Below are 15,267 nucleotides of genomic sequence, written 5' to 3'. Positions count from 1 at the left end.
AGATCTTGAAACTGGTGGATTATTTACTCTGTTCATTTGTGAAACCTCTGTAATTAAATTTCAGTTGACAGTAAAATTGAAAAAAAAAAAACCCACCTTACACACAATGCTATTAAAATGCTCTATACACAGTAAAGTGTGAAAGTGTGTGCTCTCACCCATGCAAATCAATGCAGTGTTTCTGCTGAGAGGGGAATCCCATTGACCTGTATGAGAGGTACAGAAGCTGAGAGGAGGGCTGGGGGCGGGGCTGTGACTCCCATTTCTCAGCTCACACATCTTTTACTCTCTAGTATTGCTTGCTGGGGAGGACAAGCAGCACTGGACTGACATTGAAAGTGAACTACATGAACAGACTCCCTGGAAAGTGCTGAGGAGCCAGAGAAAGAAGGAATGCTGGAGTCTTATCTACAAGGGAAGAAAGCATCTGTGATCCCTGCAATGGTGTAGGTGCTCCATGGGCTATTTAAATGTCACTTACTGGACAAAAGCAGAGTGGAGTTTGTTCTGTCCCAGCTGTGTGATCACAAGGAGTCTGCAATTGTTGCTCCAAGGTAAGGACTTACAATGTGACTATAATATGTGCATTTCATCATAGAACATTGTTCATAAGAAATACACCTATACTGGAGTCTGGTGATGCTTATTGATGTTTAACTGGTCGCAACATTGCAGTTTTAGTGTCCGAAACTCCTTGCACCAGAGATTCTTTCTGCAACTTTTTCTGCGGTAAAACGATTCTCTTTACATGGAAATTATGGCTAAAGCTGCAAGTCTTAGCTGGTGTCCTATGGAAACATAGGGATCCTCCAGAGGTTATTAGGGGTTCCTTTATCTGTGGCTGATTGACCTTCCATCAGATAGTGCTTGCATAGTTCCCAGCTCGTCATCCCCTGGGCAAAGTCAGTGGCATTCATACCACTGACTACTAAAGTAAGGGGCATTCTTGTCACTGACCACCAATGTAAAGGGCATTCTTGCCAATGACTACCAATGTAAGGTTCATTCTTGCTACTGACCACCAATGTAAGGGGCATTCTTGCATTGACCACCAATTTAAAGGGCATTCCTTCCAATGACTACCAATATAAGGGGCATTTTAACCACCAATGTAAGGGTCACTCTTCTCACTGACCACCAATGTAAGGGGCATTCTTCCCACTGACCACCAATTTAAGAGTCACTCTTCCCACTGACCACCAATGTAAGGGGCATTCTTCACACTGGCCACCAATTTAAGGGTCACTATTCCCAATAACCACCAATGTAAGGAGCATCCTTCCCACTGGTCACCAATTTAAAGGGCATTCTTCCCACTGACCACCAATGTATGGGACATTCTTCCCACTGACTAAAAATGTAAGACATTCTTGCCACTGACCACCAATGTAAGGAACATTCTTCCAACTGACCATAAATGTAAGGGGCATGCTTCCCGCTGACTACCAATGTAAGGAACATGCTTCCCGCTGACTACCAATGTAAGGAGCATTCTTCCCGCAGACTACCAATGTATGGAGCATTCATCCTACTGACTGCCAATATAAGGGACATTCTTCCTACTGACCACCAATGCAAGGCACATTCTTCCCACTGACTACCAATGTAAGGGGCATTCTTCTAACTGACCAAAAATGTAGAAGGTATTTTTGCCACTGACCACCAATCTAAGGAACATTTTTCCCAATGACCATCAATGTAAGGGGCATGCTTCCCACTGCCCATCCAGACTTGGAAACTACCTCAAAGGTTCCCTTGGGGTAAAAAGTTTGACAAGGACTGTGATAAAGTAGGTTACCACTATATTATATTTATTGGCAGAGATAATTGGTTTCACAATCTGATGATGAAAAATGACAAATGATAATAGAATATAAATTCTTTTCATCTGTATACAGTTGTTTTTACATTTGTACAAACAACGCTCGATGGTGAAATAAGCTTATCCTGCAAACCCACCCACACTACTTTATGGCCATGAGACACCTCAGCTCATCCTTTCCTTTTCTTTAAACACCCAACAGCAGAGATTTTCCAGCAAGTTGGAAATGTTCTGTGCCCAATAAGAAGCGTATTATCGCCCTCACACTCTGCATGACCCAACCCTTGCCCGATTCTCACAGGCAACTTTTTTTTATGCTAAGAGTGCCCATAGTCAGAGAGATGTCTTAGCCTAGATTCACACTTAAATGTGAAAGTTTTCATGTGATTTTTTTTCCCGCAATTTAGCTTGAGCCTTTTAATTTAGCCAAAGGAAGGCAAGCTACAATAAGAAGGAGACGGATGTTAGGCTGGAATTTCACAAATAACGTAGAAGTCTGCTGTCAAGCATTGAAGTACTTCTGAAAACGCGCTTCAAATCACGCAGATGTGAGTTGGGACTCAATGAGCAGGACCCCGCCAGGACCTGCACAGCCCTCCCCCCCATATTATTCCCATAGGCATAGATAGTGCATATGCTGTAAAAGCTTAATCCCCTTTTCTCCATGGTCAGTTGGATTGCTTGCTTCCATGAAGTTGTGTATGATCAGCTTAACTTTCCCATAAAGGGGTGATAGCTAATTTATTTGCATTGCTAAATGAATTTCCCTTGTGCTAACTTGTACGGGGAGGCATGGCAATTGCATTGTGATGATGGTGAGATAACGGTCAGCAACCAGTTAAGTAGCAAAAAGAATACCCTTAAGCTGAAGGGGAGCTCAGTATACACACCTGCTCTACTGTCCCCATATGTAAATATCACATACTACTTTCCTTTACAAGGTGCAGGGTGCATTTATTTGCATTTTAGCTAATGCCTCCTCTAGCCTTAGGTCCTAATTAATCAACTCAAACTTTCCACCTATTTAAGCCAGCTATAAGAACCCTTTGACTTCTAGAAGTCATCTGAAGGTCTTCATGGGTTAGCCTGACTGTATACACCCCGATCACAATAGACAAAGCCACCAATCTGATTATTGTTAGTAGCAGGCTGTGTGTTGGTTTGATAATAGGTGTTTAGCAATCATTTTAATAAAAAAAGTTCTTCCAAAATATTTGCAACCAATCGGCATTTTATTTTGGTGTCTCATTCAACAGCTGAACTGGGGAGAAGTTTAAACTGAGTTCCTTGCCATAAATATTTGTTTGAGGACAGGCAGATGCTTTATTCTGGATCTGTTTCCAAATCTGAAAAATAAATGATTGATTTAAATTTTTGGCTGAGCACAGTGAGTGATGGCTGCTCTTAAATCTTCATAATTTACGATCGGATCATTTAATATGAACAATACTGTGTGTGTTAGCAAACTGGGGTCGTAACTCTTAGTTGAGTCCTAGGGTTACTTGTAATCTTCTACTTTTGTACGCTGCCTGATTGTCATGTCAACACTAAAATGATTTGTACCAAAAAAGGATTTGTCTTGGTACCTTACGCATATAAAATTTTAAATTTTTTTTTGCACATTAAAGAAATTACAAAAAGACCTAGATGGAGAACACAGCCTACCCAAGCATTGTACTCCATGCATAGGTGTAGCCCACCCTGCTTGTTAAATACCCCTTATTGTCCCCCTAATCTGTTCTAACAAAAACAATTGTTCCCCCTCATGAGAACGCAGACCCTGTATATTGATGAATTTCACTTGATTTGCTTTCTAAGATATACTTACATTATCCACAACCCTGGCATTTGTCCTTTAACAGCTGCTATCCCTATGGGAAGTCAACATGACATTGATTTACAAGAGACCCCAGCTAAACATTAGCTGATACCTTTGCACAGTCATTACTATGTAATGTAAATACACCACTGCGCGTGATTTATTTATGTAGGAGTCATTTGACTCAGTAATAGCTGATTGATTGCTGTTGTATGCAAGGCAGATATTTTGGGGAAATAGTTGTTAACAATCCCAAAAAGAATCATTACATGATGGCTTTTGACATTAGGTACTAGTCGGAGCTCTGAAAAAATGTTAATTTCCACCATCTTGGTCTGTAACAATGCACGGTGTAACCTGTAATATACAGTGTTCTCATGGTCACCTGGTTTACAGTACTTAGTACTAGGCTTAGTGCAAGGGGACCACCCCTACCTTCCTTGGCTCTAATATCAAAGAAATACAATAACGTATAAAATCCCTATAGAGTCCCTGGCTCTAGCCTCCATCCTACGCCAGTCACTAACATTGCAGCATAGTGATTGCATGCATTTTATTCTAATTTACTCACAAATACGAATTCTGTATAGTACCTCAGTGTACCTCTGGACTCCACATCAGACACATGGGGGGAAATTTACTAAAACTGGTGCACACAGAATCTGGTGCAGCTGTGCATAATAACCAATCAGCTTCTAGGTTTTCGCCCCCATTCACATCGGCGCGATTTGACATGCAATTTGACATGTCAAATTGCATGCTAAATTGCAGCCTATTGCTGGCAAAGGCACTCTCTGAATTGCTGATTTCCAAATGTAGTTCCTGCACTACTTTTTTTTTTCTACTTCAGGGACGATTTCAATAGATATCTGTGCATGAACCCACACAGATGTCTTGCACTGAAATGCGGGATTGAACAATTTCAAACCCATGTTCAGTGTGAATGCACCCTAATTGTCAAAATGTAGACCAAAACTCTCCCAAGCTCTACCGCATGATTGTTGAATGATGAGCTGAATAATGGTGCTCAGGCTTGTTGTATCCCATAAACATCAAAATAGCAAGAAGTGCCGGAAACTTGATTGCTTCTTCTTAAATCTTTATTGAGCAACAACAGCAGTGCGACATCTAAAGTGCTAAAATGTTTCAGACAGAGCTTTCCTCTGGCTGGCAAGAAATGCTGGCAACTTGATTGCTTCTTCTTAAATCTTTATTGAGCACTAACACCAGTGCGCGATCTAAAGTGCTAACATGTTTCGGCCAGAGCCTTCCTAATAGCATGTTATAAGGAAGGCTCTGGCCGAAACATGTTAGCACTTTAGATGTCGCACTGCTGTTAGTGCTCAATAAAGATTTAAGAAGAAGCAATTGAGTTGCCGGCATTTCTTGCTTTCCTAATTGTCTAAGCTTAATTGAACAAGCTGAAGAAGCTGATTGGTTAATATGCACAGCTGCACCAGATTCTGTGCGCAACAGTTTTAGTAAATCTCCTTCTTGGTCTGCAGTGATTAGTGTTATGCCGCAAAAAGAAGAAGCTCTTTATAAGTTGCTCTGAAAGGTGTGAAAATTAAGCAAAGGTAAGTATAAGGAGGGAACAAAAACTGTGGATTTAATGTGTATGGATAAAGCACAGATTCCCTTTAAAGCAATTCACTAGAAATGCATAGATTTACAGTGATGGAGAGAAATGGCAAGGCATTATATGATAAGAGGAGGGGCAGATGAATGGCATGATCTCCCCTCCTCCAATCACAGAAAGCTTTGTACTCTATGAAATAAATACAAGATGTTTTTGAATGGCTGAGATGGAGAGTGAGTTACCCACCATGAGAATGCACTAGCAGAAAATAAAGCTCCTGCTATAATAATGCCATGCAGATCAGGTATGCTAAGGGTATAAACATATTCAGGAGATCCTTGGCTCTTGTTACAGTAGTCTGTGCCTCTCGGACACTTCCAGTATGTGTCCTCTGGATTTGGAACAAATTGTACTATTTCAGTTCTAGTTCTTGCTGGCTTCATTTCCTTTCTTCCAGCTCACAACTTTCTGTTAGCCAAGCTTTACCGCTCTACTTGCGCAAAATCAGCCTTACTTCACACGCTTCCTCTATAGTATAGAGTGACTCCACACATCTACTGAACAAAGCGACACTGCAGGGGAAGCTCCCCAGCTCATCAGTAGGGTTTGCAAAAATCATCACCTTTCCTGCAGTCAGAGGAGATCCACATTGATTAATAACAGTGCCGCCCATTTCTGCACGTATTGCAATGCCACCTGTATCAATGTACAGTTATTATAAACTAACTGCATAAAAGCTTATAGTTACATCTACATATTACAGACATTGGGGGAGATTTACTAAAATTGGTGCACACAGAATCTGGTGCAGTTATACATAGTAACCAATCAGCTTCTAACTTCAGCTTGTTCCATTAAGCTTTGGCAAAATAAAACCTAGAAGCTGATTGGTTACTAAGCAGAGCTGCACCAGATTCTGTGTGCACCAGTTTTAGTAAATCTCTCCCATACTATATATATGATTATAATATGTCCAAAAGCCACTAGATGCTGCAGGAATGCATTTCTATATTACCAGTGTAATGCATTTGTTTAACGAGACCCAAATACCGCTGGTATCCCAGCGTACACAGTCTCAGCATGCATTGGTGCTGGAATGAATTAAAGTAGACTTCCAGAATAAACCTAACTAGTCTTAAAATGCCCCCCTTCCCTAACACCTATGCTGATTTACCTGTGTAAGAAAGATGTAATGTATATAGTTACTTATTTTCAGCCGACTCCAGTTATTTAATTGCCTGTGTCAGCCAGCTGCAGCTGCAGGGGAGATGGGGGATGCCTGGGAGTGGCTCCCATGGTCCATCCATTGTTGGCAGTCCTTCCTCTCCCCTGCAGCTGCAACTGACTGGACCAGAGCAGCTGAAATATTAGTAACTACATTACATCTTTCTTACACAGGTAAGTTAGCATAGGTGTTTGTCGGAGGTACTAAGACTAGGTAGGTTTATTCTGGAATTCTACTATAACTCTTGTGTGTATGCGAGGATCATCCCAGCCCAGCCAATCAGGATGGCTGAAGATACTGAATCAGAAAGAAGACTAGATGTAGATATTGGCGCTAGAGTGCGTTCTCTCGAATGCTGCATTAATGGAAGGGAGGTAAGTATTGGCAGATTTAGTAATATTTTAAAAATATTGTAAAAAATTGGACTGTATGTGTTGACTCTAGCATCTAGTCAGCGTTTGTCTAATTAATTTAGGCTGTGAATTTTGACCAGTTCCTGATGAAGTTGCCAAATTCAATCCATGGATGGTCCTTTTGGCACCCTCCCACCTGACATTATTTGATCGGAAAATTGAAGGAGCCAGGCAGAAGATAGTTGGCCAACCAATGCCTGCATCCAGTTAGATGCAGGCACAGTTTGGGTGTTCTGCCAGCAGCAGATTGGTCCATCCATGCTGTTGAGCATGGATGAAGAAATCTGTTAGATTTGCACCTTGTACAGTCTGACGTATTGCTATAGACACACAGACACTGTCTGGTCATACATTCTACAAAACCTGTAAAATCTCCTCTTCAGTTTCTATATGTAAATTATCTATTTACCTTATATGCATTCAGGTAGGAATTCACACTACATAGTTGTTAGTAAATCTAAAAGTGATTGTACAATCAAATTGTAACATGTATGGCTTAGGTATGAGCCCCAAATTGTATGTTGGATATAGTTACAGTTTTGTTTTTGGTAGCAAGGTAATGTGAATGAAATGCATTACAGAACAAAAACAAAAAAGTGTAATAAAATAGATGTTTATTTGATTTAAGGTAACGGAAAGGGTCTAAAGAAATCATAATAGTTTTTTTAATATAATATTGCAAATGCTAAAGCTGCAAAATACATTCTTACTGCATGAACAAAATGAGAACGATCTAACCAATATGTAATTATGTGGTTTTAGGAATGCAAGTATAGTCATATATACCGCGGAGCAGGAATCTCAGCTACCGGAGCTTCATTTGAACACCACATCTGACATCTAGTGTTGATTTCAAGGAACTACACCAACTGCAACTGCCAAAATGATGGCTCATAACGACTCTTTTGATGACAGTATTATTATATTGCATTATAATTACACAGGGAAGTACAAGCATCCTACCAAGAATGGTCTGAAGTCAAGCTCTATTATATTTATAATTATCTGCTGCTTCATTATATTGGAGAACATTCTTGTACTCCTAACCATCTGGCGAACCAAGAAGTTCCATCGTCCAATGTATTACTTTATTGGCAACTTGGCACTTTCGGATTTATTAGCTGGAGCTGCTTACACCGCCAACATTCTACTTTCTGGTTCAAATACGTTCAAGTTGACACCATATCAATGGTTTATACGGGAAGGAAGTATGTTTGTTGCTCTCTCTGCTTCAGTCTTCAGTCTCTTGGCAATTGCTATTGAGCGCTACATCACCATGTTGAAGATGAAGTTGCACAATGGTAGCAAAAGCTCGAGGTCCTTCCTTCTGATTAGTGGTTGTTGGCTTGTGTCTTTATTCCTTGGAGGTCTACCAATTATGGGCTGGAACTGCTTGGAGGAAATGAAAAATTGCTCCACAGTTCTTCCCTTGTATCATAAACATTATATTCTCTTCTGTACCACCATTTTCTGCATTTTATTGATGGCTATTGTCATTCTATACGCCAGGATCTACTTCTTGGTAAGAACACGAAGCAGAAGTCTGACCTTTAGGAAAAACTGCGCCAGAACAAGCAGAAGTTCAGAGAAGTCCATGGCATTGCTTAAAACAGTTATTATTGTCTTAAGTGTCTTCATTTTATGTTGGTCACCACTCTTTATTTTCCTCTTGTTGGATTTTGGCTGTGAAGTTAGAGCTTGTGAGGTTCTCTTTAAGGCTGAATACTTTTTGTCCCTTGCAGTTCTTAACTCTGCCACAAATCCCATCATTTACACCCTGACCAACAGGGAGATGAGACGTGCCTTCCTAAAAATGGCAGTGTGCTGCCATGGCTCCATTCTGAACGCAGGGGCAAAAGTTAAAAGGCCAATTATCACAGGAATGGAGTTCAGCCGAAGCAGGTCGGACAATTCTTCTCACCCACAAAAGGATGAGGTGGACTACCCAGTGACCCTAATGTCCTCTGGCAACATGACTTCCTCCTCCTAACACATGGACAGCAGACGTGGGTTTGATAAGCTGCTGTAAGTGGGCATGGCCACCTAATGGAATATCTCCTTACCCTCTGGAAAATGCTAAGGACATGCAAAGTCCAGACAAGTAGCATTAGTTCTGAATGGAGATGCAAAGCACTTGACTTAAAAGGAAAAAAAGGAGTAAACAAGCTGCATAAACTAGACAGCTTCTTGTGGAACACTAGTCTTGCCTGGAAGGATGTGAATTTCACTGAAACATATTTTAATGAAGTGGATCTTTACCTGTGCTTGCAGTGCTACCATGCAATCTAATAACACTTACTGAAAGTGCATAGGACACGTAGTTATTAAACTTTCTCTAGAAGAGACATTCTGGGCACTTGGTTTATTCTACAAACGTCTCTACTCTCATCTCTCTCTAAATATGTTCTAAAAGTTTGAGTCAACATGAATTCTCTGACCCTGAAAGGGTCTAGTTTACGCTTGTCTAATTTAAGTTCTGAAGGCATACACCCAGATCAGACATAAGTCTGGTCAAAACCTAATCTTAAACCTGCTTCCACCCCCATTCTAAGCCCTATACTAATTAGCCTGTAGAGGAAAGATGTGTATACTTACCTATTCCCTGGGTGCTCCAGTCTGGTCACCTGATCTCCCCAGCAGCCGGCTTCAGTGGAATGCCTGGATGGGCTTACTATGGGTCATCGTTTGATGGCTGTTGTTCCTCTACCCTGAAACCAGCACTGGGAGTCGATCCAGTGACTGGACCAGAGTGCCCAGGGAGTAGGTAAGTATATATGTTTCCTCTACAGGCTAGTTAGTATTGGACTTAGAATTGGGGTGGGAACAGATTTAAGATGAGATAGGCTTAGACCCGCGCTTTAGGTTGTGCAAATTACAGACCCTATAGTAGCCTATCAAAGTTCAGTTTACTGACATCAGAATAGTGAAAAATTAAGTCTGATTATTTAATAGGGGTTGATGTGTATTTCCACTTTACCCTATTGCATAGAAAAAAACATAAGTTCTGAAAAAAAAGTAAAGTAAAAAAACAAAAAACGAAACCCTGGGACCTAACTGGACATCCCTTTTACTAGCCAATGACTGAAATTTATATAAAACAGCCCCACTATATCATATTTTTCTTAACTGATAAAATAGCATTATTTGTACAATAATCTAATGAAAAGCAGAAGTCATCACAGAAAGTTACCATAAGGGTCCTTTGTTCTTACTCCTTAAAGTGAACATATCATGAATTATATTTTTTTGGAAATAGAAAGGGGAAATGTTAAGACATAATGTGGTATTTTGTTGCATTCTTTGTCACTGGGGAGGTTAGGGGTAAGTGGTGGCAGAAGTGGTAACGGTAGCCCTTTCTGACCTTTGAAAACATATAATTGTCTGGGATGGTATAAATGCGTGCCCTAATCACATTTCCCTGTGGCGTGACGATTGGTCTCCTGCTCCTAGTGTATTAGAAGCTTTTTTACCTATATAGCTCAGTACTTATGGGGGCTTTGTAAAAGAAAAAGACTGTGGCATTCCCTCAAGATATATATACAAATAAGCTGTATTTTTCCCACCTCTCCAGATGCATACTTATCTTGCAATTATACCCTTGACCTACACACTTTGTTTACATTCTAGTAGCAATCTTTGGTGCTGGCTGCACACATGCTGTAGATTTTCACTTGGTTTGATGGTACCATCTCCTCCCAAGCATCTCCTGCATTTAGGAGACATTCCCATAGAACCTTACACAAATTTACTTTGCATTCACAGCCAGCACCAAGGATTAGTTCTAGAACATAAATGAAAACAGAGGTTGCGGGCACATTTGCCAGGTAAGTGGGCATCTGGGGAAAAATTACAGTAAGTGCACCTTGTTTAAAAGGTCACTCATCCTTCAAAATAAGCTGACCCTGTTAAAATATTTTGAACTATTTTACTAAATATAGTGAAGTTTATGTCATTACAGGCTATGTAATAATTTAGAATAGATATATATTTAATTTGGGCTTTGATATGTGTACAATATTAAAGATAAGCTCTGCAGACTTAAGATACACAGTTTGTGCACGATTTCCCTTAACGGGTGTTATGAAGAGCCAAAACATTTCCCCAATAAAATACAAACTGAGCCAAGATTGTTAGTATTGGACAGACTAAAGATGGATTACAGTGTTATTAGAGTTTTTATTGCTGTCTTGTTTGTTGGGGAGATTTACTACTACCGACTACTTCCTATGTATGATAGGACAGGATGTTGGGAAAAGCCACTTCAGTGGGAGCACAGATAGCAAAAAAAGTCCAGACAAAGGTTCCAATCATTCCCTACGATATACAATTTTAATTTATTAAATTAAAATGATTTCAGCTGTAAACAGAGGCAGTCGGAGTCCATTCCTATACCTAAGAGTTCCGAAGGAGAGATCTCTTCACTAAATATATCATCTACAACCCACCATGAGTCTTCAGACAGTATACCACTGCTCTATTGTATGTATAGTATAGATATTAAAACTGTGAAACTAAGACCAGCTGAAAATGAGGGTGACAAGTGAACAAACATGGGAATGTCACCATCACCATCCCTAAAATGTATAAGAAATGAGTGTGTGATGAGTATGTGATTCAACTCAACAATACCTGACAAAACTCAAATATTAGTTTGGGTGGTGTGAGTCATAAGTATGTTCAGCCTGCATGTGATTTATTTTCTGACCACATCAAGTGTACTTTGCTATAAACCTTTTGCTTTTAGTAAATGTCCAAATGTTGATGTATTTTAGGTGCTTGTTATATCATTAAAATGATTTTCGGTCATCTACTAGGAAACCTGTAATGACAGGAACTTGGAAGCTTCCATTGCAGACCTCCCGTTCTTGAAAATGTGCCTGGCTGTCATACTGAAACTTCAATCAATGACCCACTACAAATTGACTCATAAAAATGTCTGACTTCCACGATCTGCATATACGTTCCAGGCCATTAAAGGTAGCCCGTCAGCATAACAGCCAGTCAGTTTGTGTTTTGTGTTTTCATATGAAGTTTCTCCAATGGCAGCCTCCATGTTGCTCTTGTCACGGGTTTACTTGGAAATTAGATTCATGTTAATTCAGCCATTTACTGTCATTTACTCTTGTTTATTTTACAAATGTTTTACTGTTAATACGACACAAGATCAAATAGATGTACAGCCACAACTTGTATATACACTTGTATAGCACTTATTTATTGGCACCATCTAGAGCCACACCAACAGAAGGTATTCCAGTTAACCTAAATTGATTAATTGTTGTTGTATATCGAACATAGACGTGCTCTAATAGCTTGGCAGTGGGTAGTAACTGTCTACCACCACAGTGAGGGCTAAGCTAGTAATTTTAAAGCAAAACTAAAGGCAAACCGTTATCTTTAGTTTTGGATAGAGTGGAGAGGGATTAGAACATCTGTCAGGTCTCTATTGCTGTCTGTGCCCCCGTTAGGGAGATTCACCCTCTCTTTTTGACCTTTATCATTGAAATAGAAAGTAAAATAAAAAGACAAATTTTTTGGTTGTCCTCAGAAAAGTAATAGAGGAAATAATCCAATGGGGAAACTAGTTCTGGTGACCTGGGGGGGGGGGGGGGGGGAGAAATTGTAGGAATTTCCTCTCACTTCCTGTTTGGCTATGGGACAGGAAGTGAAGGTAAATCTCCCCAATGGGGCACAGATGGCAAAAAAATAAACCAACATGGGTTATAATCCTCCCTTACTCTACCCAAAAGAAAAAAAAAGTTCTGTCTATAGTTCTAATATAAAGTATATGTATGGCCAAACGTTTTTTTTTTTTTTAGTTTTGAGTAGACCACTGTCAGTTTATTTTTCACTGCTTGTGATTGTTAGAGATGTTTCCCTTAATTTCCTGTCCGAGGACGCAACAGGATGTGAGGGAAAATCTCTACAAAGTGATGGGAAGTCCCCTCTTATACAGTTGTCACCATGGAATGACTTTCCTTCGCCTCTTGTTCTGGTGACAACTGTAATATTTTGTATTTCCCATTACTTTCTGTCTCAGTGACAATGGTCACCAGGATATACAGAGAGGGAGAATGTATCTTGGGACCAGACAGCATAACAAATAGATAGGGGTTCTAATGCTTATCTATTCTATATAAAAACAAAAAAAGTTTTGACTATACATTCACTTTCATCTCCTCCTACTAAAAGATTATACCACTTGTTGGCATTCACTTTGTTAGATTAAAATTGGCATTTCTCAATCATAAAGAGTAGAAATTGCTCTCTAAACAGATAGAAAAAAAGTCTCCTTATGGCGTAAGCTAAACAAGTAGTATGTAGTAGCAATCAATCTCGAGCAGTATTTGTGCAATTGATTGTTACAAGATGCTACAGCTAATTTACTCCACAGGGAGCTATTTGTTCCATGTGTTTATCTATCAATTTCAACTTCTAATGATTAAAGCTGAGCTACAGGGAAAACAAAAACCCCCTCATTGCAGGGGTTAAAGGCTCATTTAGGTCTAGGGCAACAGTAATAGCAGCTTCACTTAACTGATCCCCCCCTCTCCTGTAGGATCCCTCCCTACTGCTAGACCGGTCTCTGCAGACTCTTCTTCCCCGCACTACCATGTTCACAGGTCCCCTGATGTCATTAAGTACAAAGCAGGGCCCATGTTCCTCTACTGAATTTGAGGATACTGAGGGACAATCCACAAGTTGGAGGATAGTGGAGCAGTGGAGAGCAGTGGCTGCCAGGGGAGCGGACAAGTAAAACGTTTTTTTTTGGTACCCTAGACCTAAATGAGAATTTTACCCTTGAACCATGGAGGGAACACATCCTACAGGAGGATTCTTCCTTTCCTCTGAGATGGGCTTTACCTACTAGGGAATTTAATAGCACAACTAAGCTAGAAAAAAACTTCTTTATAGCTCTAGTCCAATTAAGTGACCACCAGCAAGTGCTAAAATCTTCAACACTCTGTGTAGCTCAGCCCTGAGTAGTGGTAACAGGTTAGAATCACTGCTAAACAAAACTCTCCTTGAATGTAAAGTCCAATTAATTGTTTTTTTCCATTTGGGAAACTTATTTTTCTCAGATATTACAAAGCTGTGTTGTTTTAAACGCAAACTGTTGACAGATGATTTTTAATGAATCATTTGAAATACTTTTTTGTTTAATTTTATATTGTTTTAGTTCTTTTTTTACCAGTGCAATTAAACAAACTTTTTTTTTTTTTTACGTAGTATTTAAATGCCTGACATTTCTTTTTTGTATTTGCACATAGTACGTTGTATTTTAAACCTGTAATAAAATGATGATTTTGTAATAATCTCTGTGTGGTTGAATAGCGTGGAAAGATTTGAAACAAAAAAAAAAAAATCTTATTCTTATAACAGGTTTGAATATTGAATTGCAAACAATCAGAAATGAACATTAGTGAACGTGAATGTTTTAAGTTGCCGAAAAATGATTTACGATTGGTTGTCCTGTTTTTTTTTTTAAATAGCATTGCTCCCAGTATTGCCTTGGTAAATCAACCCACTTGTGTGTCCCTTTCCAATTATGGTTGAAATGAAGGATCCGGAACATTGTGAGGATCCAGGAAATACCATCTGCTAAAGAATGACCAGACAGGAAATCCCAAGGGAGAAGTCTACGCATTCACATGTTTCTGAGGCCATGACTGATGTGTAGCGCCCGTAGAATTTATGGTTCTTACCAGCGAATGCCTGCAAAGAGTATCATTGAACAGAACTGGGCTGTTTAGTTACTTCCAAACTACATAACCTTAAAAGGCCAACATCTGCAAACATCTAAAAAGGAAACTGAACAGTAACACAGTCAACAATGCTACAAAATGTGAAACGCTAACAGGCCACAAGCCTTAGAACAGTTTTTGTTTTTTATATCACACGCACTTAGATCATTTTTTTTTTTTTTACCACATTGTGACTGAATTTACAGAGATATATTTTGAAAATGGATTCAACATTAGATTTACATTTTTTACTAAACCTGACAGCAATATTAAACTCAAAAGCACACATTTATTATATTGTAGCTTATTAATTCTTAGATTTGATAGCTGTATTAGTTTCCTTTTTTAGGCTTTCGTCTATTCTCATCTGGTAATCCAGCCAGCAAGTCTGGTGTTTTTCACAGCACGATCTCTCCAGCCGGATGTATTTGTTAACATGGATGAGGCAAAACAATTACCACTGGCTGGGGTGATTAAATTGATCAGCTTCATTTATTAATGCAAAACCTTTATTCCTAAAGGAAAAAAATGTTTGCTGTAACCGATTATAAAATGTGAACTGGAGTTTGGCTTCAACTTGTTAGTGGTTTTAAATATGCTAATACAGTTACCACTCGTCTCCCCTCAGCCTGACAATGCTGCTGTTTGCTGTGCCCCCCTGTGC

The 15,267-nt window shown here is 39.5% G+C and overlaps 1 protein-coding gene across 2 annotated transcripts; it reads left to right on the top strand.

Annotated features, from left to right (window-relative positions):
* The first annotated feature begins 300 nt into the window (after positions 1–300).
* S1PR1 (sphingosine-1-phosphate receptor 1) lies at positions 301–14,891 on the top strand. Of its 2 annotated transcripts, XR_013262375.1 has the most exons (3): positions 301–554; positions 7,621–11,835; positions 14,352–14,891. XR_013262375.1 is itself a non-coding variant. In XM_077452804.1 (2 exons), the coding sequence occupies exon 2, from the start codon at positions 7,742–7,744 to the stop codon at positions 8,846–8,848; it is 1,107 nt and encodes a 368-aa protein (XP_077308930.1). In that variant the 5' UTR covers positions 301–554; positions 7,621–7,741; the 3' UTR covers positions 8,849–14,174. The 2 variants fall into 2 exon arrangements, 1 of the variants encoding a protein (XP_077308930.1); XM_077452804.1 differs by lacking the exon at positions 14,352–14,891 and having other exon boundaries at positions 7,621–14,174.
* The last annotated feature ends 376 nt before the right edge of the window (positions 14,892–15,267 follow it).

The sequence above is a fragment of the Lithobates pipiens genome, unplaced genomic scaffold (genome assembly GCF_037356315.1).
Source record: "Lithobates pipiens isolate NorthernLeopardFrog02 unplaced genomic scaffold, aLitPip1_a1.2 Scaffold_23, whole genome shotgun sequence".
In the NCBI taxonomy this organism is placed as follows: Eukaryota; Metazoa; Chordata; class Amphibia; order Anura; family Ranidae; genus Lithobates; species Lithobates pipiens.
This window is presented reverse-complemented; position numbering and strand designations above follow the sequence as displayed.